At 39.5% G+C, this 27076-nt stretch overlaps 1 protein-coding gene across 1 annotated transcript; it reads left to right on the forward strand.

Moving 5' to 3' along the window:
- On the forward strand, positions 1-27076 carry stac (SH3 and cysteine rich domain; the record flags this gene model as incomplete). The annotated part of the gene is made up of 12 exons (XM_080042788.1): positions 1-114; positions 1422-1454; positions 3790-4126; positions 10667-10800; positions 14284-14365; positions 14583-14689; positions 15819-15900; positions 16681-16754; positions 19485-19582; positions 23854-23905; positions 24746-24883; positions 26841-27076. 12 exons carry the CDS (start codon positions 1-3, stop codon positions 26937-26939), a joined length of 1350 nt encoding a protein of 449 aa, XP_079898914.1. The 3' UTR covers positions 26940-27076.

Consider the following 27076-nt stretch of genomic DNA (forward strand, 5'->3'; position numbering starts at 1 on the left):
ATGATCCCACCGGCCGACATGATTCAGGACGAAAGTGGGGGCAAAGAGGACGAACAGGACCAGAATGAGACGCCCCAATCCCCGACGGCGAACGCCAGCCAGCAGGAAACCAAGGTAGGACTCTCTTTTGTTTATTATTAAATATACACCCAAGAGATACTTAGCTATAGCCTATAGCCTACTGTGGGATCGCACTTGTGCATCAGTGCAACTAGTAGAGTAGGGTAAACAAACTTCCATCAACACGATAATTAAAATGGACCCAGTTGGGATTAGCTCCCATAGAGAAAAACACGCATTTAAACTTTTCATCACTCATTCATTCAACAGCCAAATAGAAGGAGTGTGCCATACCTTTGAGAGGGATGGAGTAAATCCAGAGCCCTCTATGTCATCAGTCAGCTCTACAGAATACATAATAAATTTAAAGTGCCTTAAAGAGTGCCATGAGTGCCTACAGACTAATTTTAAGTGCTACCACCCTTTATAATAACATCATCATGATATTGTACCATCTAAAAAAAACAACTAGATAAAGATGAGATCAGTTAAAACATAAACCCCTAATATGAGATAAATTAAATTAGATATAGGACTAGTGTTTTCTTTCTTTAGGTTAGAGTCTATACCCTGTCTAATTTTAACTAATTGGGATTGTGGCATTTAAAAGTATTGATTGATGCGAGAACAATGATGATGGAAAGGCTATTTAAAGCTCTCAATTGGCCTTAAAACAGCCTCTGGTTGTGCCACAGTTGTAAAAGAGATATGGTGATACTATTATGCGTAATTAATAAATGATTGGCATGTACTTTCTACTTGTGGCTGATGTAGGAAAAGTAGGCCGCGTGACAGAGGGATCCACTGCTGCCTCAGGGCGTTTTTGCCATCTATGTGAGCCACGTGTTGCCCAGACTACTATACTTAGCAGGGAAATATTGGACTAGTCATCATGCTCGCGGATGGCTGCAGCAGCTCTCCTGTCCTCTCCCTGAAAGGCTGCTGTACAGGACAGATGATACTTTTTCTCATTTTATTTACTTTGTAAAGTTAAGGCATAATGCATTTGTGTAATCAATCTTTGGTCAGTTTTCCGAGCTGGGACGGCACAGATGATTCACTCTGTTGCATTGTGTTTATTATTGAGGCTTTAGCTGGTTAGCTCTTTCTTTGGCACGTTTGGTCACTTGGTATTTGAGAGTGACTCCTGGCTGAGTTCTCACATCATTTATAAAAGCTTCTGCTAAGCAACCACACTCACTTTACAATATCTCAGGTGATTAGTCTTCGAAAACCTCATGAAAGACAAGAAAGTGATTTGAGAAAGTGTTGAATCATTCATACAGACAGGAATAGATAAGATAGACTAAGTTTACTACCGTTAAGTAAAGCTGTGTTTGTGTTTTTATTCCTCCTTTAAGAGTACTTTGAGGCCTGAACATCAGAAGCGCAAGGTGAGCCTCCACTCTTGTGCAAAATGTAGCGTACGGCCGATACTATTCCGTCATAACATGACAGCATACCCGCATGTAAAAGATAAAAGTTGTTCCGCATTACAACTTTTACTGCTTCTTTAAGATCGATCACATTAGTGAAGTCAGTGCCACACAAGGTTAAATCCATCATAACTAATATTTCCACGAGGGCACTCCGTTCCGAGGCTGCATCAGTAATTGTGTTTATTTTCAATGATTTAATTAAGCTCTTATGCAATGACTGCTTTTTTTTTGTTGCATCATCCGGTCCAGCACACCAATAACCCTCCCTGCTTTGTGAAACAACACAGCACTTATTGATTTTGTGTCATCAAACACAGCATGAGCTCCTTGATGCATGCACACACCCCTAACCTTGCTGATTTAGACAGACCTTTATTTGACTTATTTATCTATTTTAAATACTTAAGTCCATCTTGCAGGCAAAAGGTATATTCTTTTTTACATCACAGACATTTTAAATAAGTGTGCAAAATGCTTATCTATCTAATTTATTTATCTACGATACCAGCGTTAACATTATTGTTGTCTTACCACCATTTTTTCTTTTCAGGGTGTGTAAAAGCGATGCTAGTAAAGACCTACAAGAGGTATCAGTAGAATATCTTTGTGCTGTGTATGTTCATGTCTTTCTATGTGTAAGTGTGTAGAGTGTGTGCAAATTGCTGCGTGTGGGTGGTAATGTCAGCTAAAGGTTTCAAATCGATTGTTTCCCAGAGTGACCCGTGGAATTGATTGAGCTCCACCACACCACAGCTACATAGCCACACAGCTCTTTAAACTTTATACATTTGCTCAGGCATGTTTGTGCATTCCCCGGTGCTTTGTTACCAATTTAGAAGAGGACACATCAACCTTGAGCACCCAGCATAAAAACAATAAATCCCCACATGTTTACCTTTTCATATATGCAGGCTTGTGCAATGTTCTAGGATATACATGGATAATTATTAGGAGTCCTTCCGTTCCCATCAATTACTTCAAACAATCATTTATTTCTTCTATCAGGGACCTTCAGCCAAACGCCGGCCAGAAACCAGAACCGTTAACTCACATTACAGATGCTTAAAGAGCTTTTATAGTGTGTTTGAGCCCAGAATGAAGTGGGTTTGACTCTGGAGGAAGTACACACTGAGAGGTTGAATGAGGAGTTGTCAGTGTGGATTGTTATGAATAATGTAACTGTAAAAGAGGATCCTTATTAGAAGCTGGGGCCAGAAACGGCAACACAGCGTGTGAGAAATAGTGTTGATAGGATGCATCGGTCTTCCCAGAAAAAATCACATTACCTTCAAGGTGGGGAACCTTTACCACTGAGCGATGACACGTTTCCCCTTTGCAGTGGGATTTTTGGCCAATGGGACAATAAGGCATTTGCCTGAAGGTTTTAGTGACTGGGCTTGCGATTTATGCTGATTATTAAAGATCTCCTATTATACTACTTTTCTGGTCTTAATTTCTTGTTAAAAACTGCTATAGCGCAACCTGACACGAATCACATCACAAAAAACCATGTAGATTTTCGGTACACTCTTCCTCTCACCCTAGCGAGCACAGCAGTCTGCTCCACACTCGGCTTTGTGTTTCACGTGATTTCTCGACCGGCTGCCCTAGTGTTTAGTGCTCTGCACAGCCACCCCAGACGGTCAGCAGGGAATACGTCTAAATGCATGTACGTAATTATTTGATAAGCTAGTATGGTTAAACATGACTATAAATCATTATAACAACGTTTATAGGTCATAAAAATCAAAAGTATCATAGGTCCTCTTTAAGGGAATAAATTCACTTCACATCTAACTCAGTTGCTCTGAATTTCTCTCTCTCTCCTCTGCCATTCTCTCTGTCTTTATCCCCTCCCTTGCGGCATTTTTCTTCAAACATTTTTCAAAGATTTTTTTGTGGCATTTTTATGCTTTGTTATTGGATAGTTTGAAGAGACAGAGGTGAAATGGGGCAGAGAGGGGAATGGCATGCAGAGAACCACCACAGTATGGATTCAAACCCGTTGTCTGCTGCTTCTGAGGACTGAGCCTCTATGGGCGGGCGCTCTAACCACTACACAATGAGCTTCAACTTTTTTTTAAAGGTGTTTCACCTTTATTTGATAGTTGAAGGGATATAGAGTAGAAATGGGGAGAGAAAGAGAGGGGATGAAATGCAATAAACATCGGCCCAGGCTGGAGTCGAACCCGGGTCCGCTGCGAAAGGGACTCAGCCTTAACAGTATACGTGCTCCACCAGTAAGCCATCAGGGCGCCCCCTTCTTCAACTCTTTTTTCTCTCTTTTCAGCTGCAGAGACTCAAGCGCTCCCTATCCTTCAAGACCAAGAGTGTCCGGAGCAAGAGCGCCGACAACTTCTTCCGAAGCAGCAAAGACAATAACACTGAGCTGCTGTCTGATGTGAGCAGCAGCACGGGCCATCTGTGCACCATCGGGATGGCCCCGCCGCACACCACCCACCTGCCCATCCCTCCGGTGCCTCCCGCCATGATTCCCAACGCTCCTCCTCCCACGTCGCGCTCCCAGTCACGCAACCCGCTGCAGTTAGACTCTGCAGGGCATTGCTTCATGGAGCACATCTTCAAGAAGCCCACCTTCTGTGATGTCTGCAACCACATGATCGTAGGTATGGTTACAATTCCTTCCTTCCACATTCAAGAGCGCACTCAGAATATCAAACACACAAACTACCACAGTGGCAAGACTGTAGGAGAAAGGTAAAAAAAAAATCCTAAACATCATCTCATCAGTTTTGCAATCCCAGCCTTAAGTATAACCTTATAACATATTCCATGTGAATGGAAACAGACTCAAACAGGCACGTGATACTGAGTGTCCTTCTTGACCTACCAACGATGATGTTCCAGTTGCCCCCTCTCCTTGTTAACCATAAGTACTGAGGGACCACTAAGTCTTTGTATCTCAGGGTCTCTGCAGCATGATCATGACAAGGGCTGCCTGTGCCATCTGGTCAATAAGCCCCTGATATTACACCAAGATGGTTGGGAATAAAGGTGGATTTAAAAATTTGCGTTTTATTGTGCACATATATGCTGGAGTTATACCAATACTGTGACAGTTTGCCAACAGACTTCTATTGTCTTAATTAAATTGGTATAATTAAATAAATGAGTGATGGTCTGTGTGTTATGTCATACGTCAGGGCCCCGGATTTTCCTCTTGATTAACTCATGTCCCGAATTGACAACTCAACTTTTAACAAATACAAATAGTAGTTTTCAACACGTTTGAGCATTGTAGGTTGTTAAACCAATCAGAATAGCAGTACATTATAGCAGCTTTAAAAAAAAAGTATCACATTTATTTATTTAAAAAAAAATTTTTTTTACGGCTAGCAACTTCCATATTTTGGTTGACTCGCGCAACTCTCATCAGCGTTGTTTCGAGCCACAGCCGGCTGCTGTTTTTAGCCAAAAAGCTTTAAATGTCCTGCGCCACAAGCAAACGGACAAAGTGACATACAAGCGAAATAGTGGAGCATTAAGCAGCTAAAGCAACATGTTTATTTATTTTAGGAAGTTTTAGGGAGCTTAAAGGACAGTGAATATTAGACAACGATGGCTCTAAATAAATTATAATGTTTCTCTGTAACTGCTGTGTGAATAATTTAGTGCTTTCATTTAAATTTGCCATCAACTGAAAAGGTTATTCCCTAATATTGTGTTTACAGCTGGTGTCTGCTCATAATGATCATTTATTTAATGAAGGTTTAATTTTGGCTAAATCTGGTCACCTACAAGTTTATGGTGCTTTTGAGCAGCCAGATCAAAATGTTGCCACAGGTTTGAATTTAAATAGGTGTTAACAACATTGTACATAATACACATGTGTACATATTTTATGTGTGGTGGCCAGTGAGGCGCGTCCTGTGGCCGAAATCTTTGTTGGTCTGTGGATAATGAAAGCCTGATGTCAGGCCTGTCTGGATCTGTGATAGGTGCTGAGTCACAGAGTGGACCCCCTATAGGTCCTCTCACCAAAAAGATGCTGCCCTCTGCTTCATTTGTCCTGCTTTAATGAGAACACATTGTGGTCTCCAGCAGCGGAGAGAGAGAAATAGAGAGAGAGAGAGAAAGAGAGAGATGTGTGTGTGTGTGTGTGTGTGTGTGTGTGTGTGTGTGTGTGTGTGTGTGTGAGCTTAATAAGATGCTGTCAAAGTCTGACTCAATGTCCCAAAGTCAAAGAGCAGCACCCAGGAGAAAGAGAGACATAGTGATGGTGAAGTGACTCAAACTAAGTACAAGCCTGCTAGGATAATAACATGTGAAGTGGAAAAATACTTCTACATCAATTAATATCCAATCAGAGCAAACTAAATCCATATTTGAAATGTTTTGTGATCTAAACCACGGTACAACAGAGATTCTCTCAAGTCAAAATCAAGTGTTGTGACTGCAGATATTATTCTCAACATTAGCTCATTTGTGTTTGTACTATTGTAAGACTTATCCTGAAAATATAAACTGACAGACACAGCAGTTTTCCTGATGAAGGCTTTGTTTACGTCAATATCAAAATCCATGAGTAGTTTGAGTTGTAAAAACCAAGAAAGAACATTTTTCACATAACCAGAAGTGAGGAAAATATACCTCTTATTATCCACAACTATTTACTATATAAACTTTAGCACATATTTGAATATAAAAAGGAAGTGATGTCCTTCAAATTCAATTAAACTAATTAGTTTTAATAAGTTTAAGCTTTGGATATGTCACTGTTTTAGTAAAGTTTTTTTTAATCCTCATGTATTTATGATACACCCATCATTATTATGTAGATTCATACTAATATGCTAATATTGCCAAAGACAGTCTTGAGCTATTAAGCACCCACCTTCTTGCGAAAGGAGGATCCTTTATCATAGAAAAGCCTGTACAGATTAAATGTGTCATCCATAATAAAAAAGGTATAATCATATTATAGTGCTCGTGACTCATTCATTAGGTTTTCCAGATGAGGATAGCGCAAACAAGATTTGTAAATATTTAATAGAGCAATAAACATTCTCCTATATCTCTGTGGGGGAGTTTGTCGATGTTTTAAACCCCCTGTATATAAGAGAATAGCTCATGCACCGTGTTCAATTGACGGATAATAATCCAATTTAGGGACTATCAAAAAGGTATCATAAATGTCATCACAAGTGCAAAGGGCCAACATTAAACATCAGTTATTCAGATTCCAGCAACAACTCTTCACCTGACTCAAATTTGACACATGAAACAATTGATGAGGATTATTGAATACAACACCTGTGGAAGAGGTGTCACATTACAACTAAATCAAGAAGTGTATTCACCATCCTGAACATTTTCCTTGATTTATTCCAAGGTTATTTTCGCTCCGATTGACCCGTGTTTTTTTTCTTAATCATTACCTGGGCTGAATGCCATGTACAATGTGCGGGCTGTTGTCCTTAAAAGTAAATGTCCTTGTTTTGGAGCTCAGAATTAATTAGTTTCGATCGTACTTAAAATTGTTCTGTCATTCGAGAACGAGCTGATATTAGAAATATTGATTGCAGATCCTTGCTTTAATTAACTCATAATATACACCTGTACATGAGTGAGTGTGTGGCTGACAGAGGGTGAAACTTACTGGAAAGGCTTGACAACCGTAACTTTAATTTATAATTTTTATGTTGTTAATTTATGCAAAGAATTTTGCACAAATAATTTTATAAAATTAATTTTAACTCTGTTTTAAAAAAAGAACATACTGTATGAAGGATATATGCAGATGGCAAAATCAGAAATGTAAGCTTCTTTTACAAAAATGTCACTGTCCTTCACTATATATATCATGTAACAATTTTTAGCTGTTTAGACAGTTATTTGCTTCCAACATCCCCTAAATGCCTCAAATCAAGGCATTCAACTTGACGGATTGATTAATGAGAGGAAGTTCATATTCACCACGAACAAGACTGTAATCTCACTTGATTAACACACACTACTAAATTGTGTGATAATGAAATTAGTGGCTCCGGAGATAAATGTAATCTAAAAGGTCAGAGGTAAGGGTTAGGTGGATAATGCTACGGTGTTATTTGAGGCTTAATACACAGGATGCACAAAAGCGTCAGACACACACACACACACACACACACACACACACACACACACACACACACACACACACACACACACACACACACACACACACACACACACACACACACACACACACACACACACACACACACACACACACACACACACTTTATCTGTGTGAGAGTATACACACGGCCATCAGAAGTGTTTTCTGTCTTTTTGTCGCACAATATACAATGGTATTGCATGTTTAGATGACCTCGCTCTTCAACTGATGCTGCATTTACCCCATATTAGAGTTACAATCAACATCTGTCATCGTCTGCCATGTTTTGAAAAAATGCATCTCACACATATAAAATTAGTTGAAAAAACTCTGTTGAGGAGAAGTTTAAATAAGTAAAAATTTTGGAGATGTGGTGTCATATTCAAGTTTAATCCCTGACTCAAACTTGGTCTATTTTTAGTGATAGAAATGTTTGTTTGTCTGCCTCTCTCCGCCACTTTGGTCCAGACTGGAATATCTCAATAAATACTGGATGGATTTCCACAACATTTTGAACAGACATCAATGTTTCCAAAAGAATGCCTACTTTGGTGATCCCCTGACTTTTTCTCTTGTGCCACCAGGAGGCTGTGTGTGTGAAATGCCTATACAACTTTGGATCCATTCAGTACCATTTAACATATAAGATTTGGTCTTTAAACGCCCATGTTTGGGGCAGAGATTTTCAGATAAGAGCAGACATCTCTGCAGGCTGAATGACACATTGACCCAAGTGAATTCAATTTCTAAAACCAGTTAATGTTACATCACACAGTTCATTTCAAGGGACCCTTGATCCCAGATGGGTACATTAAAGACAGCTATACTCCTCCAGTACTAAGCATGCTACACCTTATTTCATTAATTCTCTAGAAATGTTTTTTTCCCTCCAAGTGGTAAGAAGATTTCTGTGGGAGAAACTAATTAAAGTCTGCAAATAAACCAAAGAATGCCGCTGAGGATGGTGTTTCGAAAGGGGCTTAGGAAGGAACGTTTTTGTCACGTTGAAGGTTATTTGTAAAGGAAATCAGGAGGCGTGAAGTAAGAACAGCAGCTTAATGGATCAATGTGTGGCTATTGTGAGGAGAGTGTGCTGCCTTAGAAAGTTACTAGAAGGAAGAGTGGCAATTAGAGGAAAGAGAGATCGTGTGGGAAAAAACAAGAGCCAAGATGAAGAAGGTATGGTACATTTTGCAGGAGTATTGTCCTTTTATTGTAATGTAACTGAAAAAGGTGACAGTTTCTTGGATCAGCCTGCTGAAACACTGCTCTGTTTCGAGTTAATATAAAGGAATCTCATTATTCCCCCAGGAATCCTGCTTCCCGCCCCTTGTGTATTTAGAGAGACGGACATGAGTTCTAGTCTGGGAGTCTTCTAGAAGCCATCGAAAAACAATTTGCCGACCTGAAGGAGAAAGAAACTGCTATGTGCTCGTTAAACGGCATCATCAGATGACCTGATTTAGAGTGACCTACAAATAGGTGCCGCTCTTGCTAATTGCCTTTGCTGTTGTTGTTGTTGTTGTTTATGTTGTTGTGTTGCTGATGATCTGTGGCTGACCGATGAGGGTTCGGGCTTAGATCAAATTTCTCTCAATTTCCGTCTCAGGTTAACTAAATCCACCGTCTCTGTGTTGGTTGAGGTTCAGCCAGGCGACAGCTTTAAATGGGGAATACAGATCCAGTTTTTTTCACCCATTAGTTTCAGGTTCCTGTCACTGTTGACCCTCCCGCTCCAAACAACCCAGACACCAGTTCAAAACACAGAACGTGAAGAGCAAGCAGAGATTTTTCTACACATAGAAGGTGTTTTGTTCCCGAACTACACAGTATTTTGACATTGTCAACTCTGCTCATTGACCCTCTTTTCAATACGCCATATTTTTGAGGATAATCTGGACTGAAATGGTTACATTATTTGCTTACCACATAGCCCATTCATAATGCACAAATAAAAAAACTAAACACAATTCGTCAACCGTGAAATAACTCGGCAATCTTACAACGAGGAAAAGTTGGATTTGTCTGTTAATATAATTTGTCCCTGCACTCTCAGAGGCCACCAGAGTGGATCGATGAATACGTAGCACGTCCATATTTTCACACGCAGAGTATGGGCCAGAGCAGGGCACGTGTTCATTGATAAATCAATAAAGAGCCAGAAATGCACAGCTGCCAGAAAACAACTAATAACAGCACTGGAACTTTGTAACACTGGATCTTTTTAATCTATTACAATTTAAACTTTGAACTTTTGGCAAATAATTTAAGCTATTTACCTGTTGATACTTGTGTGACTACCTTCTTTATGGTCAAATACAGATGACCAGTGCGATATTACACTCCCCAAACATGCCAGTATTGACTTGCACATTACGTAACAGCAGTTTCATGCACATTTGTCCATTAATCTCTTGCCCCTTTGTTGTATTTATTTTTTTCTGAGCAACACACACGGTGACAGAGCCCCAGCTCTGTTCTTGCTGCCATGTGATCTTTATTATCTGCTAACACCTTTCTCTTTACAAACCCACATCTCCCCCCAACCAAGAATATATTTCTACTGGTTGTTTCCGCATCTATCTCTCCATCCATATTCATTTGATATTCATCCACAAACCTCTATGCACAACCTACATGCTAAATGTTTGCAATGGTTCGTAACTTTGATTAATTCTTAAATATCCCAGCATATTACATGAGTCCCATATTAAAATGGAGTATGATCAGCACACACAGGTTGAAAAGGTTTCACATGGGGTAGATACTGGCTCAGTTACAGTCAGTTTGGTTTGGTTAAAATGTTTTTGCACATCATGTGCAACATTTGCAAAATTCTGTCCCTGTTAGATGTTCTACCTGTCACTTCACACATCTTGCCCAGTACGTGCAAGGAAAGATTCTAGAAACGCGTTCGGAACCCTTATTCTCCTCTCCTCTGCCTTTTTATGTGTAATTTTCTGTTCACGTATAGGAACACCATTCAGGTCCAGTTCTTGACATGACAGACCTGAAGCAGTTGCCTTTTTTCTGTGTGTGTAATCAGGTACAACAGCCAAACATGTGGTGTTCCTGGCGGGAGGCACAGCAAAGCACGGCCTCCGCTGCAAAGCCTGCAAGATGAGCCTCCACCACAAATGTGAGAATGGAGTGGGAACGCAGCGCTGCATGGGCAAACTGGTAAGATGCATGACACAGAATGATGCAAGACATCAAGACGTGATATAAACAGTACATTTGCCTCTTTATGGTTTGGGGGATTCTGAGCTTCAGGGATATTTGACTGATGCCAGTATGATAGCAACCAAAAAAGATATATTTCAATTGGTTATGTGACCATTTCCGATTAGAATGTGCTTATTCAGAAATCACGCCCATGTGTGTGTGTGCTGGTACATCTGTGACCATCATCCATCCTCGTCATCGTCCTCATCATTGTTATATCATCACTCTGTCTATCTGTTTGTTAGATAATAGGAATGCAAAAAAAGCTGACCTCTCAACTCATCTCTGTCAAGTACTGCCATGCTGCTCTCAACATAAACAATTAAATCCGGATCAATACAGTCACCCGAAAGCACCTTCATAAGCACTATGGGAGATGTCACACGCACTTTTATGACGTGTTTGGCATTTTACAGTCTCATCTCTGATGTTTCTTTTTTTTCAACGTGAAAGTCAAGCTTCGGCCCACATTTAATTGATTGTGACTTTTCGCTATTATAAAAATGGGAAAGTTGGCAATATTGTGAATTGTACTAAATTAAAAACAATATGCAGCTGTTGCTACCAGCCTGATGCCATCACCAGTATATATGTGCTTCAAGACAGCCATGAATATATGGTTGGGCAGCACTTCATACAAAATAGTTAGTTTGAAGCACACTGAACCCTTAAAAGTGAAGAAGATGGGAATAAGAAATACTTTTTTATTCCAGAGAGGAAATTCGGTTTTGTTACAGATACTCCCATTTTAGAATAGAATTTATATATATATATAATAGAAATAAGAAATATATATATACTAGAAGTCATTTGCACATATCCCACACTGCAGAGAGAAAGGCTGTAGCACAGTCGGTGCATATCATTATCACCTTATTCCTATGTGTTCATCCACATTATTTGACTAAACCTCCCTTGAGAAAATGTGTCTGGAACTGGATGAGGAAGGTTAAGTTTGTGTTTATCAGCAACACACAGGAATTGTGTATTAAAGGTTTGGAAGTAGTACTTTAGTAAGCGTAGCCTTTTTCTTTCCTGTTGTTACGTATCTCCACTAGAGGCCTGAGGGATGAAGCTTGAAGATATGATCGGCTCTCAGGAGTGGAAAATGAGGTTGAGAGGTCAGGCATAAAAAGGGAAGTTTCCCCAGTGGAGTACAGCTCTATATTCGACTTACTCTAAACTTGGACACTTCTGCAGCCATGCTTGTTTCTCTTGGCTTGAGAACCATTTAGCAAAGAAGTCAAGTTACCTCATGCTCTGAATCTTTAAAACCCATGAAACCAGTGTATTACAATTTCTTCATTAAGTTTCTGAACTTATTGTAACAGGGGACAATGTATTCATGAGAAATGCAACTTAACCAAGGGCCTTATTGGTTTCGCTATTTATATCGCTTTATATCGTACTTTGGAGAGCGAAGCCTCACTCAGATTCAAACAAACAAGAGTGAGGTATGACTGTTGACTCAACTCCAGACCAATCGGAGTTTCTGGCAGACCTACTAATTTGGATCATTAAGCATGATTAATAATCAATATGTGTCAGTTAATGTCTGAGTCACTGCTTGAAGCCCAGCTGAGAGTTGAGCACAAACACAGTGCACATGCTGCATACTGCACTAGATCTGCTGCGGTAACACAGTTCAAAAAGTAGTTTCACTTAGTCAGAACAGGACATGAGTTGACTGCAGCTCTCTGTGAGGTACACGCTGTTCTTTATGTACAACTTTACTATTTACTAGTTAACCAGTTAACAAAGAAAGGATGTTCCCATATGAATTTATACAGTATGAATAAATACACATCCCCAAATCCTTTTTGTATCGAAAGGTGCCTGAAAATCCTGCACAGATGTTTCAGGTTTCAATTTGATAACAGTGGGTTTTGTCATACAGTTCCCATGCACTTGGCTGTCACCTTGTTGCACACTGAGGAAGGATGTCTGCCGGAAACAGCTGTGCATGAATACATAAATAGATAAATTAATAAATAAGAGTTCTGTGGCTATTTTCAACAATATATTTCCCAGATTTCCTCAATACACAAGAAATCAGTACTGTCACAACATTAGTGTAGTTAATAAAGTCTCTGACAGCGATAGCCAGTTGTATCTTTTGTTCATAGCTAAATGAAGTGTCCTTTCTATGTAGAAAAAAGGAACCAGATGTGCTCCCAAAAGGTTTGTTCTTCTAACCTTTACCATGATGAGTTTGTCACCTGAGAGTCTTGACATCACCAGGTCTTGAGATGGGCCGGAAGAGCTCAAGGCGTTGCTTATTTTAGCCATCTCATCACACCAGAGATTTGAATAATTAATCAGGATTGGTGAGAGACCAAGATTTCCCCACCTGCCACGTGAATACATGGAATTTTAACAAACTGAAAAAAGGCATTCCTTTGATCCTTAGAATGTTAGAGGATTGAGGGTGTTGTAATCAGTAACATTAATATATTGTCAAAAAATTCCCTTGCAAATGCAAAAAGAAAAAATAAGAAAAAAAGAAAAGAAAATCTATCCATTAATCATTACCCAGTGGGCTGTAGGTGAGATAACGTATCGTTCAGGCATTCAGAAGAATTTCAACTTCACTCTTTACTTAAGAAGGATTTAAAACTGATGGGGAAGTATTGATTGGATATGATTCACGTTAGTAATGGATATATAAGTGATGAATGTTTAAAGGCCTTGGAAGACCGTAGGAGGACATGACGGGTAGATAAATTACGACCGTGACTATAAAACCAGTTTATCTAGTCAGGTGCATTGCAGTGGACCACCTCAACCACAGATTTTGCTGCATGTTTATTGTAAATTTGTATAAAACAAATTAGCTATTCATTTTGGATGGTCATGCATGATTTTAAAACGATAATCCTCATTTTAATTCAAATTATAATATGTTTTAAGTCCTCTAATTTGAGTGGAACTAAAGTGTACTTCTCGGCCGCAAAGAGTACAGTAGTTAGTGTGGACTGGATATGATGTCATTATAGTGCTCTAGCTTTGTAGTTTTCTGTCTGTTTTCCTGTCCAGACAAGGTTAAAACAATGAACCAATGTTGCCATGAACTCGTAATGTTACTTCATGTCTTATTGATTAAAGACAGAAGGACAGATGAGCAAATTCTGTTTAGAGGCGAGAAATGACACAATGCTTATCAGTATTTTACATGTTTAAGACTATTTAAATTTAGAGCTATTTACTAATTTTAAAATTTGGGGAAAATGTTTCATTCATCGAATATTTTAATATTCATTTCATAATTATTATTTTTTTAATATTGTTTATGTTGTCATCCATGGTTCTTACAGTAATGGTGCACAGTTTTGAACATTAGACTACCGTTGTGTAATTTTTTTTCCACATTTTAGGAAACTTGTCGCATGTCTGTTGCCTCTCTCCTCATTTTTCCCCTCCCCATCTTTCCCTCCCCAGCCAAAAGGCTTTCGGAGGTACTACAGCTCTCCATTATTGATCCAGGAACAGTACGGCTGCATCAAAGAAGTCATGCCCATCGGTGAGAGGCTTAACACATCTCCATAATAATTTCACTTCTGTGTGGGTGGGCAAACATTTTATTCACTTTTCCAGAATCAATTCTCCACTTGAGCTGTTTTAATAAGATTTACCTACCTGGTTGTATAGTGTTGTATATCACCACATGGCTGTCCTGAAAAGCTTGAAATGTGTTTGTGCTGTCAGCTTTAATCATTGTCGTATTCCTTTTTCTAAAGCCTGTGGCAATAAGGTGGACCCCGTGTATGAGGCCTTGAGGTTTGGGACATCCCTAGCACAGAAGGCCAAGAGGGCCAGCGGCTCTGAGTCTCCTAACAGAAACTCGGTAAGAAAAAGAGCATTGATTATGTCGCAAAATACCTGTCACTGTCTTTGCTTGAATCCAAACACGGATAAAGTTTACATAGAAAGTTGTCACGTGTAAAATATCATCTTCCTTATGCTACAACGTACACACAAACATACAAAGACTGAGACCTAGATTATCACAGTTTAGTTCAGGGACATGTTATATTTTTTTGAGCTGCCAAATACATACTTTGGTTGATGCTCTTAATAGATACTGCTACTGTGGGGCCTGTAAACACTACCAATAAAGGCATTCTGGTCCAGCCAGTGATGAAGGGACATACACAAACGCTCATGTTACAGCTCTGAAGATGGACTGGACTGATTATGAAGTTACAGTCTCCAGTCTCCTCCAAAGTAATATGTCTTTCATTGCTTATCACTTCTAATGTAAGCTGAACTGTTTCATGTGTTGTCTGGATACCTGGCCCCGTATGATGACATCTGAAAGCTTTTGGGATGGGGCCAATCTGCCTTGTCCTGTCTTGTGCAGCCGTTAGTGAATGTGTGTGTCCACATGTGTGCGTGTGTGCGTGTTTGTGTGTGTAAGTGGAGGCTTACAGACACAATGTGATCTCAACGGGGGTTATGATTATAGTTTCTAAATACAGTCTTAGAAACGGCGTGTTTGCTACGACAGTTTTGGCCAAGATAGTTGGTTAGTCTGTGAAAGTAGATAAATGACGCTTACTCAGATATTTTAATTCTAAATTAACTCTCTATCTATCAATCTATCAATCAATCTATCTATCTATCTATCTATCTATCTATCTATCTATCTATCTATCTATCTATCTATCTATCTATCTATCTATCTATCTATCTATCTATCTATCTATCTATCTATCTATCTATCTATCTATCTATCTATCTATCTATCTATCTATCTATCTATCTATCTATCTATCTATCTATCTATCTATCTATCCATCCATCCATCCATCCATCCATCCATCCATCCATCCATCCATCCATCCATCCATCCATCCATCCATCCATCCATCCATCCATCCATCCATCCATCCATCCATCCATCCATCCATCCATCCATCCATCCATCCATCCATCCATCTTCCTACCTAATCATTTAAATCTAACCTCTGCAGACCACTGACTTGGATAAGGTTCCAGAGGAAGCGGTGGCCCACAGCAGTAGGGATGGGCTGTCGAGGAAGTACAGCGATGATGGTGAGTGTGCGCTGCGGTACATTGTGTTCATCTGGATCAAAGCCATGTAGTGACACGGGGAAAAAACACACTGCTATTGCTCTCACACTAGAGAGAGACAGGGACAGATTACAACATCACATTCTCCTCCCATGACCCATCGAATAAAGATTTTTGCTATTTTCCACAGAACTGAACTGGCTTCTTTTTTATTTTTTTGCTGCTTTCCTGTGCCCACTCTGACCCTGCTTTAGATTATCCTGTAGAAAAAGCCCAAAGAAACATTGGGCAATAGTCCATAGCACAATAGTCTCTGTCGTGAGGGGCAAGGCACTGATCCTTTACAATCTGGAGCATTTACTCGAAGGAGAATGGTGGAGAGCACAAAGGTAGTCTCTGTCACTGCAAATTCTATTTGAAGCATAGCTACTATTTCCTTCTAAGAAGAGCATCATCTGACCCAACAAAAGAAGAACTGAATAATTGCATTCTTTTAAAAAGTTAATGTTAAAGAATACTGTATGGTCATATATCTAACATAATATAATAATATTTAATAATAAAACCAATTGAGTGCTATAATATTTACATTCATGCTCTTAAAGAGACCCTTATAATTTCACTGTAATTACACCATGATCCTTCGACTGCTGCCACTTTTTAAAACTAGAAAAAGGTTTTTTATGTGTCCAACATGTAACCTCATAAACAAGGCAGCTTTTAGGGTATTTTAAGCATCGCTTTAGACCCTCTTCTTGGTACTGAAATGCTTTTTGGTTTAATTTTTTTTTCTCTTTTCAGTTTTCACAGAGTTTGAGAATGGGATAGAGAATTACTACCGGCCAGAGAGAAAACCTGAAGATTTGGCGGTGACGGTGAGAAAATAATCCATCTAATTGTTTTACATTATATATATCTAATGCGGACAATTGTATGTGCATTGTGCAGTGCACTCTAGATGCCTGAGCAGTGACAACAATAATAATGCCTGCATAATACCAATGCCAACACATTTGACCAATTGAATAGGCCGTTTACACTAAGGTATCTATTCTGAATGCCCTCTTCCTTGGTCATCCTACTTGACAAGTGTTCATTTTATATATCAAACCCAAACATTAGACATTCATATTTTTCACAGACAAAAGTCTTTTTGGTGCCACTTTTTGATTAAAAAGTGGCACCAAAATTTTTGATATATTATACAAGACGCCCAGCTGTGGTTGTCAACTTTCCAGTTTTTGCCTCAGTTTACACAGTGGTTGTTATTCTGCAGCTCAGAGTCTTACAGTAACTTGTACTGTGGCTGGTGCCGCTTGGAAACCTCTGAGAACCAACTTTGTTCACTGACCAATGCCTGAACTCTGTGTGGTTACTTTGAGAACTGATCCCCAGCCAGTCCGTTTATGCCTCCATCAAGCATGCTGCACTTCAACTGCTACAATTTCCCAGGACTTTGAGGGAAAACTTCTCTTCCGTCTGTAACAAATCAAACCAAGCTGACGCGACCACTGGCCTGCTCTGATGGAGACAGAAGCCTTGACCTTTACAGTGATGTTTGGATCACAGTTCTGGGATCTGTGCTGCTGTATTTTATACTCAACACAGTGTAGATGAAGTGCCGACGTTGCAAAATTCATGCTTTCCCTTTCTATCTTTTCAACTTCCATGGCGGGATGTGTGGGAGTGGTGCGTTCAGTATCAATGTTCTTTGAACATATTTTTTTATGTGCAGCAGTCTATCCTGTTTACTTTTATAGTTTTAACATGTTTATCTCCTTTGTCAACAGTGGAAAAAGACCACAGATACTCACACAAACACAAAAATGGACAAATAACCATACAAGGCCAAAAAATATGCACTTGCACACACACACATTTTCTCGGCAATACAATCTAGCAGACCAGCCGTCCATTTCGCGGAAGAAGGGACTTGAAGTGCAATGTGCTGTGTTATCAGGCTGGACCGAGCACAGCTGGCAGCGGGCTGTTTGTCTGTCGTTGGACAGGTCCATTAGCCAGGGCTGGCGGACAGACAGATAGAGGCTCCAGCTAAAAGGGTAATGAGCAGAGAAAAACGCTCCAAAACCACTTCTTCTTCAGAGACTCAGCCTCCAGTTTGAGATGAGATGCTCACACGCTCTAATGGGAAAACACAGGCAGTCACACAGCATCCCCATCCGGTCCAATTTTCAGGTTGAGTGTTAAACTTCCCAAGATCAATTGACAGTAAAGTTAAATTTTATTTTGGGTGGTTTTTATTTGTCTGTTCATTGTAGTCACTAGCCAAATTCTGTTAGTGGTCTGTAAATATTTTAAAATTGCACTTAAAACTGCCATAATCAATAGCTTAACAAGACAATGTATTAAATTACTATATGTGTTATTAAGGTTGTCGCCTATAGTGACAAACTGGAGATATTATGACCCAGCTCTATAGTTCCTCTCAGCTTCCCAGAGCGTTGTAGTGTTTTTTAGTTCATTGTTTTGGTTTTAGGGGCCCCCAACTTTACCTTTTTGGTTGTGTCATTTACAGCCACAGCAAGAGGCTGTTTTTCAGGCAGGACAAATAAAGTTATTGATTAGTTTGTGAACATGTACATCAAGTTTGCCAGTTATCAAGAAACTAACAGTTTAAGCTAGCATTGCTCGGTGTCTATGTTACTATGCAGCTGTTGTGTAACACACTTTTAGAAGTTTAACAACTAAAAATATGTCTACGTCATGTTTACAATTGGTTTTACTATCCACAAGTGGCCAAAAACATCACTTTCTGCTGCTCTATAAGAATGCACACTCCTTTTCTATTTTTATTTATTTTATTTCCCTTTTTCTCCAATAAATCAGCTCTTAAAAGGAGGCTGTTATCTTTGTGTGGCCGACCCAATGTGTTAGCTGTAATGGCTTGTCACTGCTTGATGTCATTGTCCTCACCCAAGGCCAAAGAGGGCAGTTTGCCTTGTGATCTATTTTACTGAATTCATCCACCAGCCACATGGGAGACACTCTGGAAACACTTATTTTTGTTTCTAAAAAAGTGCCACAAAAATGGCAAATTCTCTTGCTGTTTTACAAAAAAATGCCACTCTTGTAAAATGTAATTATATTGTTTAGCCCAATTTCCCCTACAATCAATATGCAAGAACAGGCTCAAGGTGTTGGTGGTGGATGTAAAAAACTAGAAAAACACCAACCAGTTTTTTCAGCCTGTGTGAGGAGGAGAGCAGAAATGGCATTGTATCTCCCAGATAATTGTGCCAACACTAGACAACTTCCTCTCCACCCACAACTCTGTCCTGTTGTTACCAGATCCGTCTTCTCCCACTCATGTTGATGGTGGATTCAAAGGAACAGATTGCAGAACAACTCAAGCAGCACCGCGGTCTATCGGTGTGCTGTAAACACGGGCCTTCTCCTGCCCATGGGGAATGCCAAAAGACTATTTTAAGATACGACTGCGAGAAAAGTGAGAATAGGGAATATGGCGTTGTATTGCACCGGTGTGTGTGTCTGTGAGAGTTGGTTCACAAGTTGTCGGTTTCTTTTTTGAGACTTCATGGAAACCAATTGTGTGTGTTGATGTACTTTGATCTGTGTCTGTCTAGTTGGAGCCGAGGCAGCTGGAGAAAGACGTCCTTAAGCTCGACACCTATGTGGCCTTGTACAGCTTCACTCCACAGGACACCCATGACCTGGAGATGAGGTTAGTTTTCACACACACATACACTTACACATACACACTTGCACACATGTCACTCTAATCAAGAAATCCAACCACAACAGTCCCTGTCATTAGTGTGTGCAGCAGCTGTACTGCAGGCAGATGAAATATAGCTGACTGTTTGACTCCGACATCCTTACAGAGACTTCTTTGTTGTTCAAAATGTTCCAAAGGAATTGTAGAAAAGCAAAGTAAACCAAGAAACGGAGACCCACGTACTGTGCTTAGATGTTTTCTGTTAGCGCAATTCAGCTTCCCTGTGAAATTTAATTTAAACCTTCTGTGCAATATAAATTTAATCGAGTTCTGATTAATTCATACGGCCAAAGGTCAACTGTGAGGCGGGATATAAAACACGAAGAGGGCGTCAATTCTCATTTCACCTTGAAGCAAAAAATGTGTTCCAGTTCTTAAGCATTGCCATTATGCTTTTTATATGATCATTAATAACTTAAATGATTTTGATAACTAATTGTTGCATCTTACATTAATCTGGGGACAAAGTCATAAGTTATCCATGTACATAATGTGTTTAATTTACGTTTGGAAATAAGACGACATGTAGGTTAGGGAGCTGCCTTCTCCTTGTCAAAATTCACCTGCTTTTACATTGTCTGTTAATTAGTACATATGTGTTTCTTTCTTTTACCTTATATAATCACTGTGTGTAGAGCAGGAGAAGGGAAAGTGCTCAAGAATAGATTTACAAAAGGAACTAATTAGCGTCCTCTTTTTCTGGCGACAGATAATTTCTCTGGGCTCATGAATATTGCCTGTGTGTGTGTGGCGTGTCTATTAATATCAGTCAATCTCTCGTCCTCTTAGATTTATCCTGAGAGAAACAAACAGTCTGTGGAAAGTTTATTTTGAAGTCCATTTATAGCTCCCATGAGGCCAATACGTGTTTTATGAATGCTGGTATAAAGTTAAATAAAAATAAAAAATTTTTTGTTTTTGGTTAAAATTATGAGATGTAGGCCTACATAGTTTACTTGCCAATACGTGAACACCCATTCAATTAAGAATATGGAGAGAAAATAAAGTACTTAAAAATGTTTCTGATTATCCAATCAGAGAATAAGAACCCAAAAAAGTCCAGGGCAGTAACAGCAATGATGTTTCCATCACTTGCAGTTGCATTTAAATAAAATCCAAAATAACAATCGATTTGGTTCATTTAAAAGGAGCTATACACAGTTTGTTTCTATCTGGTTTCACTTGTTAACAAACCACTCCAAATATATCTGGTGTGCTTACCAGGCCAACTGTGAGAATAATCATCTTGACGTAATGTGTGAACACTCCCAACATGATAATGGAAGGTTTTTTTGTTCACCTTATTCCACCAACATTGCATGAATGCAGCATTGGCATAGTAGAGCACATAATGTATACATTTCGTAAGTAGTATGAGTCATGGGGGCTCCTCCCGCTGCCTATGGATTCAATCATTGAAGCATGTCGGACTTCTGAACACACCTTAATTGGTGATGTCACAACATGCATTCTGGCTTTGCTACTCTCATTAAAAACAGCTGTTCAACATCATCACTGATTTGGTCTTGGCCCTATTGCTTAGGCGTTTAAAGCTGTTGAGAGCTGTGCAGCTGCAGATTTATGTTCTCTGTGAGGCTTTGCATGTTGGTTTTGACTGTGTCAGCCCACAAACAGGACTTATTCAATGAAAAAAGAACATGAAAACAGTGTTGCAATGCTCAAAATTATTAACCTAGAGAGAGTTATCACTTGAATCTGCTGCTCCCATCATATTTATTGACCGTTGTAGTGAATTTCAGCTCATAGTTTAGCTGTCTGGCTCACAACTTTATTGTTTAGGTTCACCCTCACCGCTCTCACAACATCGTTTTCAGAGAACAAGCTCTCAAAATGCTCAACCAACTGGTGTTCATGGTTGAGCATTTTGAAGCTAAAGAACCAGACATTTCCACATTTTGTTAAGTTGTTGGTGGAGACCAAATACAGATCTAACATTACATTCATTAATCAGTTGGCCAGAGAAATGACTGAAAGGTGACTGATGACTGATTTGGTAAAAAAAGTAGACACAAATGTATTTCCAGCCTGTTTTATTATCCCCAATACAATCTCAAACTATGGCTTGTGATTGTATCCCATTCCTTAAATGTGATTGATAGGCATCATCTGCAAGATGCTTTGAAGTAAGCCCTCAGGAACGAGAGCATTCATCATGAAAAGCACTTCAGCCTAAGTACCAATTTGCTCCTGGTTCTCACAGGAATCCTCTGAAGATTTAAGGATATGTGTGTGCACTTAACTCTCCCTCATTCTCCTGCACACACAAACACACTTGTGGGTCCTTCCTCTGTCTTTTGTTAAGAAGAAATACGTGAGGCTTGGTTTAAAATTCATTGATTTCTCTGCGACTCCTTCTCCATGGATAACTGCTACACAGAACAAAGTTCGATAAGCTTTGTTCCAAATGCATTCTCTTATGAAAGCCTAAATCAATGTTTTTTTCCCTCAGGGTTTTATGCAGACGGTAATCAATATATGAAATCCTAACACATAAAGCAGAAATGGGGGCAATCTTTAATTATAAGGTTCAATTTCCATTTTCATTTTAGGCGAGAAAATGTGCATTGTGATTGGTTTAAGTCCTCTGCCCCCACATGCTCTAATTACGTGATTACTTTCGACTATATGATTGTAATCCTGATGAGTTCAAAGAAAGATTCAGAGAACCCACTGTTGGATTTTGTTGATAAATGGACAATTTGATCTACTTGTATTTCATCACACACTGGTAATCACTATTACTGGCTAAAATGCTGTTTACAATTATAACAGGAGTAGATGTACCTCTAAAAAATACCAAATGACCTTTGAGACAATGGGTCAACAATGTTCTACAGAAATAAATAAAACTAACAGCATTGTCCTTGTATTGAAGGAAAGCTGGGTGGAAATGAGCATAGTGGATGTGCTAGTTAGGGTTGGATCTCATGTAACCCTTTAACCACAAACAATAATAATGCAATGGGCTAACATGGTGCTTGGCTTTGCAGCTAAAACAAAGGGTACTACTGTTGGTAGAAATCCAAAGCTTGACAGGCCTCCCGGGCGTCCCTAGTTACAGTAATGACTGGACAATGCACATTTGATGCTCAGATAACCAAGGTTGGCTCAAAAACTATCCTGGGGACCAAACCTTTAGGGGTCCCCCCATATTACTTCTGTAACAGTTACACGTCTTTTTTTTATTGCAACATTGTTTGATGGGTCAGTTATTATTTCCTGTGGCAATTTGACAAAAATTTACTGTACATGTGTTGACCAACAACACATCTGTACGAACACGGGGTCATTATGGAGAGCCAATCTTCAACAAATTTCATCCGTAGTGAAGAACAGCTTCTACCAGCTCAGAACCATCTTTAAAATAAAGCACTCCCTATCATATCACAACCTTGAAATAATTATCCATGCTTTCATTACATCACGGCTGGATTACTGTAACTCCCTCTACCTTGGTCTCCCTCAGTCCCTCATATCACGCCTCCAAATAGTCCAGAATGCAGCAGCAAGACTGTTGACTGGGTCAAAAAAGTGGGAACACATCACACCCGTTCTTGCTTCCCTTCACTGGCTGCCTGTACAACATAGGATCATTTTCAAGACAGTTCTCATGGTTTTCAAAGCCCTCAATGGTCAGGCCCCATCTTATATAGCGGACCTTGTACACCCCCACTCAGCCCCTAGGACCCTAAGATCCTCCAATAAGGGTCTTCTCCACATCCCCCGATCCAGACTAAAACAAAAAGGCGACCGGGCCTTTGCAGTAGCTGCCCCACGCTTGTGGAACCAACTGCCACCTGACATACGTGATGCCCCCTCCATTACTGCCTTTAAATCAAGGCTCAAAACCCATCTGTACACCCTGGCTTTCCCTCCCCATTAGCTATCTGACTTCTACACTACTATATATGTTTGTGTGTGGAAGTCCGGGTTATATGTATTTTGTATTTTTATCTTTATTTTTTCTATTGTTGTTGTTGTTATTTTACCTTCATGTTGGCATACTGAATGCACTATGTACAGCACTTTGGTCAGTGAAAACTGTTATAAATGTGCTTTTATAAATAAATTTTACTTACTTACTTACTTACAATCTTTTCCCCAGGGCCCCCATGTGGATTCTTCTGACCATGCATAACAATAAGAAAAATCTGACCGGTTGAGTGATTTCTCCTTTGCTTTCCTCTACGTTGCAGTGCGGGAGACAGACTCCTATTGGCTGATGACTCCAATGAAGACTGGTGGAAGGTAGGTACGAAATCCAACTTATATCCGAAGTAGTAACATTGATCATTAAAAACGTTTCCTTTGTTTGAAATATATATAATTTATCTTCCGATGTGCTAAATTCAAGAATAATGGGTAACACTGTACAATAGGGGGAACATTCTGCTTAGTAATTGCTTAACAGAGCAATAGCTAATCGTTGATGAATAAGCATTTACAGTTAGTTTATGCATAGTTAAGGAATTAGCTAACAGTTCCTTAGTGTACCCTTATTGTAAAGTGTTTAGGAGTAATGTTCAGAAGTTGGTTGTGTCTTTTTCACAAAGCTTTAAAAATTGCCCATATAAGAAAGGGATTGATAAATCACAGGACGTCAAGCTGTAAATTATAGGAGGAACAGGCCACCGCTGGACAACAATGCATGACTGATAAATTATGGAGACTAAAGAGCCAAAACGTGACTGTACAGAAGCAGCTGGTTGCTGCCAGACCATGAAGAAACTCATCATGCATTTTAACACTGTTGTTGTTCTGTGCAGGCTGCAGATAAACAAAGACATCTGGACTGTTTGGTCTTTGAACAATGGATGCTTTAAAAAAAATCAATAGACAAAAATTAGCACCTGCATGAAATATACTGCATGTGAAGATGTATACACTACAGTGTAGCCTATCTGTACAAGTTAGTGTTATATCAATGAAACTTTATACAGACTTTATGCACTGTAACCAACCAAGCTTCTGTTCTTACTTCAACGATTGTATCTAGGCATTTATGAAAAACACTGGGTTTGTCATCTTCTTACGCACTGTGCAGCCCATCAATGTTTCAGCTGTGTTCATGTCGGATGTTTTGTATAGGGGGTAATTGAGGACAGGATCGGTTTCTTCCCAGCACCCTATGCTCAACCGGTGCTGCCAGGGGACCAAGTGTTCAGGTGTAACCGGACATTCATCGGCTGTAAGGAACAAGGCCAGATCACCATGAAGGAGGGACAGGTACTTTACAAACCTTATGATGATGATAATAGTTATGGGCATGTGATGATTTTTTTTTAAAGTCTAAATGCAGTATATTGAATATAGAGTACAGAGGTTGTTAGGGAAAAATCTAGTGAATCAAGCGGTTTTGATTTCCAACATAAAGCTACGCCACACAGGATGTCCTTCAAATGGTTTATTTAGTATATCCCGAATCATCCTGCTCCGTTGTTAAGGGTCGTCTTTGTCAATGTCTGCAACTGCAACGACTCTGCCTTATGCTGGTATGTCTTGTATGGTTCAGGACATTTCTGGGTATTGATCCACATTGCTACTCAGTCAACTAGAACCCTGGTTAAAGTTGCAGTCTTTTATTTCTCACAGCCCAACCATCTTATTGTAGGGTTCCTATTAATAACCAACGCCTTCCCCTCGACCTCAGTAATAAGGCTAATTGGCTCAGCTAATCAGCCATAATCATGTCAGGAGAATGTGAAGTGAAGGGTAAAATACCCTTTACAGTTTGACTGTATTAACTCATACAGTGTACAGTTTACTTTCTGTTCCGGTTGTATTTTGGATTGGGTCTAATAATAATAATAATAGGGTCTGACTGTCATCAGGTCAATATTTTTAATAAATAATTGCCTCTTTTTAAGATTTTCCATTGCTCCGTTTTGAGTTTTGGACCCATAAAGACATTGATGTCTGCTTTTAAAAAGTGTGCTGTTGCTGTTTTACCAGCCAACCAGATACACAAGAAACAAAGGTTGTACACAACAATTGTACACATCATGCATGCAGGAAAACCCTTCTAAAAAAATTAAATAAAAGCCTTTCAAAACCTGCCAGTTAAACCCGACAATGCCTGGTAATGAGATAATAACAAGGCTATTAGGAAGAAGTTACTTTATGGAGATATAAAACAAACTTTTTTGGTGAAATAGTTGTTGATGTTGTTGTCAGGGTTAATTGATTTCCCCTTGGAGCCACAAAGACGGAAAAAAAACATGAAGAATCTAAAGAGACTAAAATTTAGCAAAGTTGATACTATGAACATTGTCGTCATCATGTGTTGTAGAAGCAAATTACATTAATTACCCTCCTACAGCTCCCACATTGCCCCTTACCTCGCATGCACTTATTCACAGAAAAGCGAGACTGCAGTTGGCCGACAGAGGATCAATCTCAAGAGTTACAATTAAATTAGCATTTTGGCATAACGGGTAAACTTAGAACCCCCCCGCCCCCCCCCCCCCCCCACTCTCCTTTTTTTCCCACAATACTTTCCGGGTCATGTTGGGACGCTCAAAGCAAGTAACCCTCTGTGGAGATGATACCACCAAAAAACAAGATGAGCCATTGACCCGCTGCCTTTCTTTTTCCAGTCCCACAAACCCAGGGGAATATGTTGTAGCTTACTCAAACATGCAAACGCAATGTGTTCCAGTCCATCATGAGGGTCAATGAGTTAAATTAGGCATTGGAGAGAAAGAAACACTTTAAAAAAAACAGCATACAGATGTTGTCCGTGCCTAATAAGAAGAAAAAATAAAAAAAATACGAAAAGAATGCACAAATGAAATAGAGATGCAAGACAGATTAAAAGGGTAAACTCATTTGGGTAAGTTTTTGTATGGCACTTCAGCAGTACAAAGTAGTGTATGTAAACACATGAACATAACATAACAAGATTTTGAACATCTCATTTTAAAACTATGGGTATTAATCTGTTGCTGTAACCACATCCATTCTTGTGGGAAAGCTTTTTACAAGTCTTTTGACCTTGGATTCAGGACCCCCACAGGGATTTGCTCCCACAAGACGCCACTATATTTTTTTTTTATTGTTTCATTATTATTAGTTTTTCTTACTATTTACACCAGTACTTGTCAATTGTGCTTTCTATATTAAATAGAATTTAAATTTAGAATTTTTCAAGAATGTTTTTCAAACTATTTCTCTTTTCCCTCAGATTTGTGTGAGCAGTGAGGACGAATGCAGCGGCTTCATCAGAGTGGCGAGTGGAAAGAAGAGAGGCTTCGTGCCCTGTGATGTTTTGGAAATCATCTGAGCCGAGCGCTCTGAGATATGAAAGAGAGAGGGAGAGAGAGAGAGAGAGAGAGAGAGAGAGAGAGAGAGAGAGAGAGAGAGAGTTGAAACCGCCGGCCGGAGGTCAGTGGAGGGGGAAAACTGAACCTACAAAATGGC

This window comes from Ammodytes marinus, assembly GCF_949987685.1.
Source record: "Ammodytes marinus genome assembly, chromosome: 15".
NCBI lineage: Eukaryota > Metazoa > Chordata > Actinopteri > Uranoscopiformes > Ammodytidae > Ammodytes > Ammodytes marinus.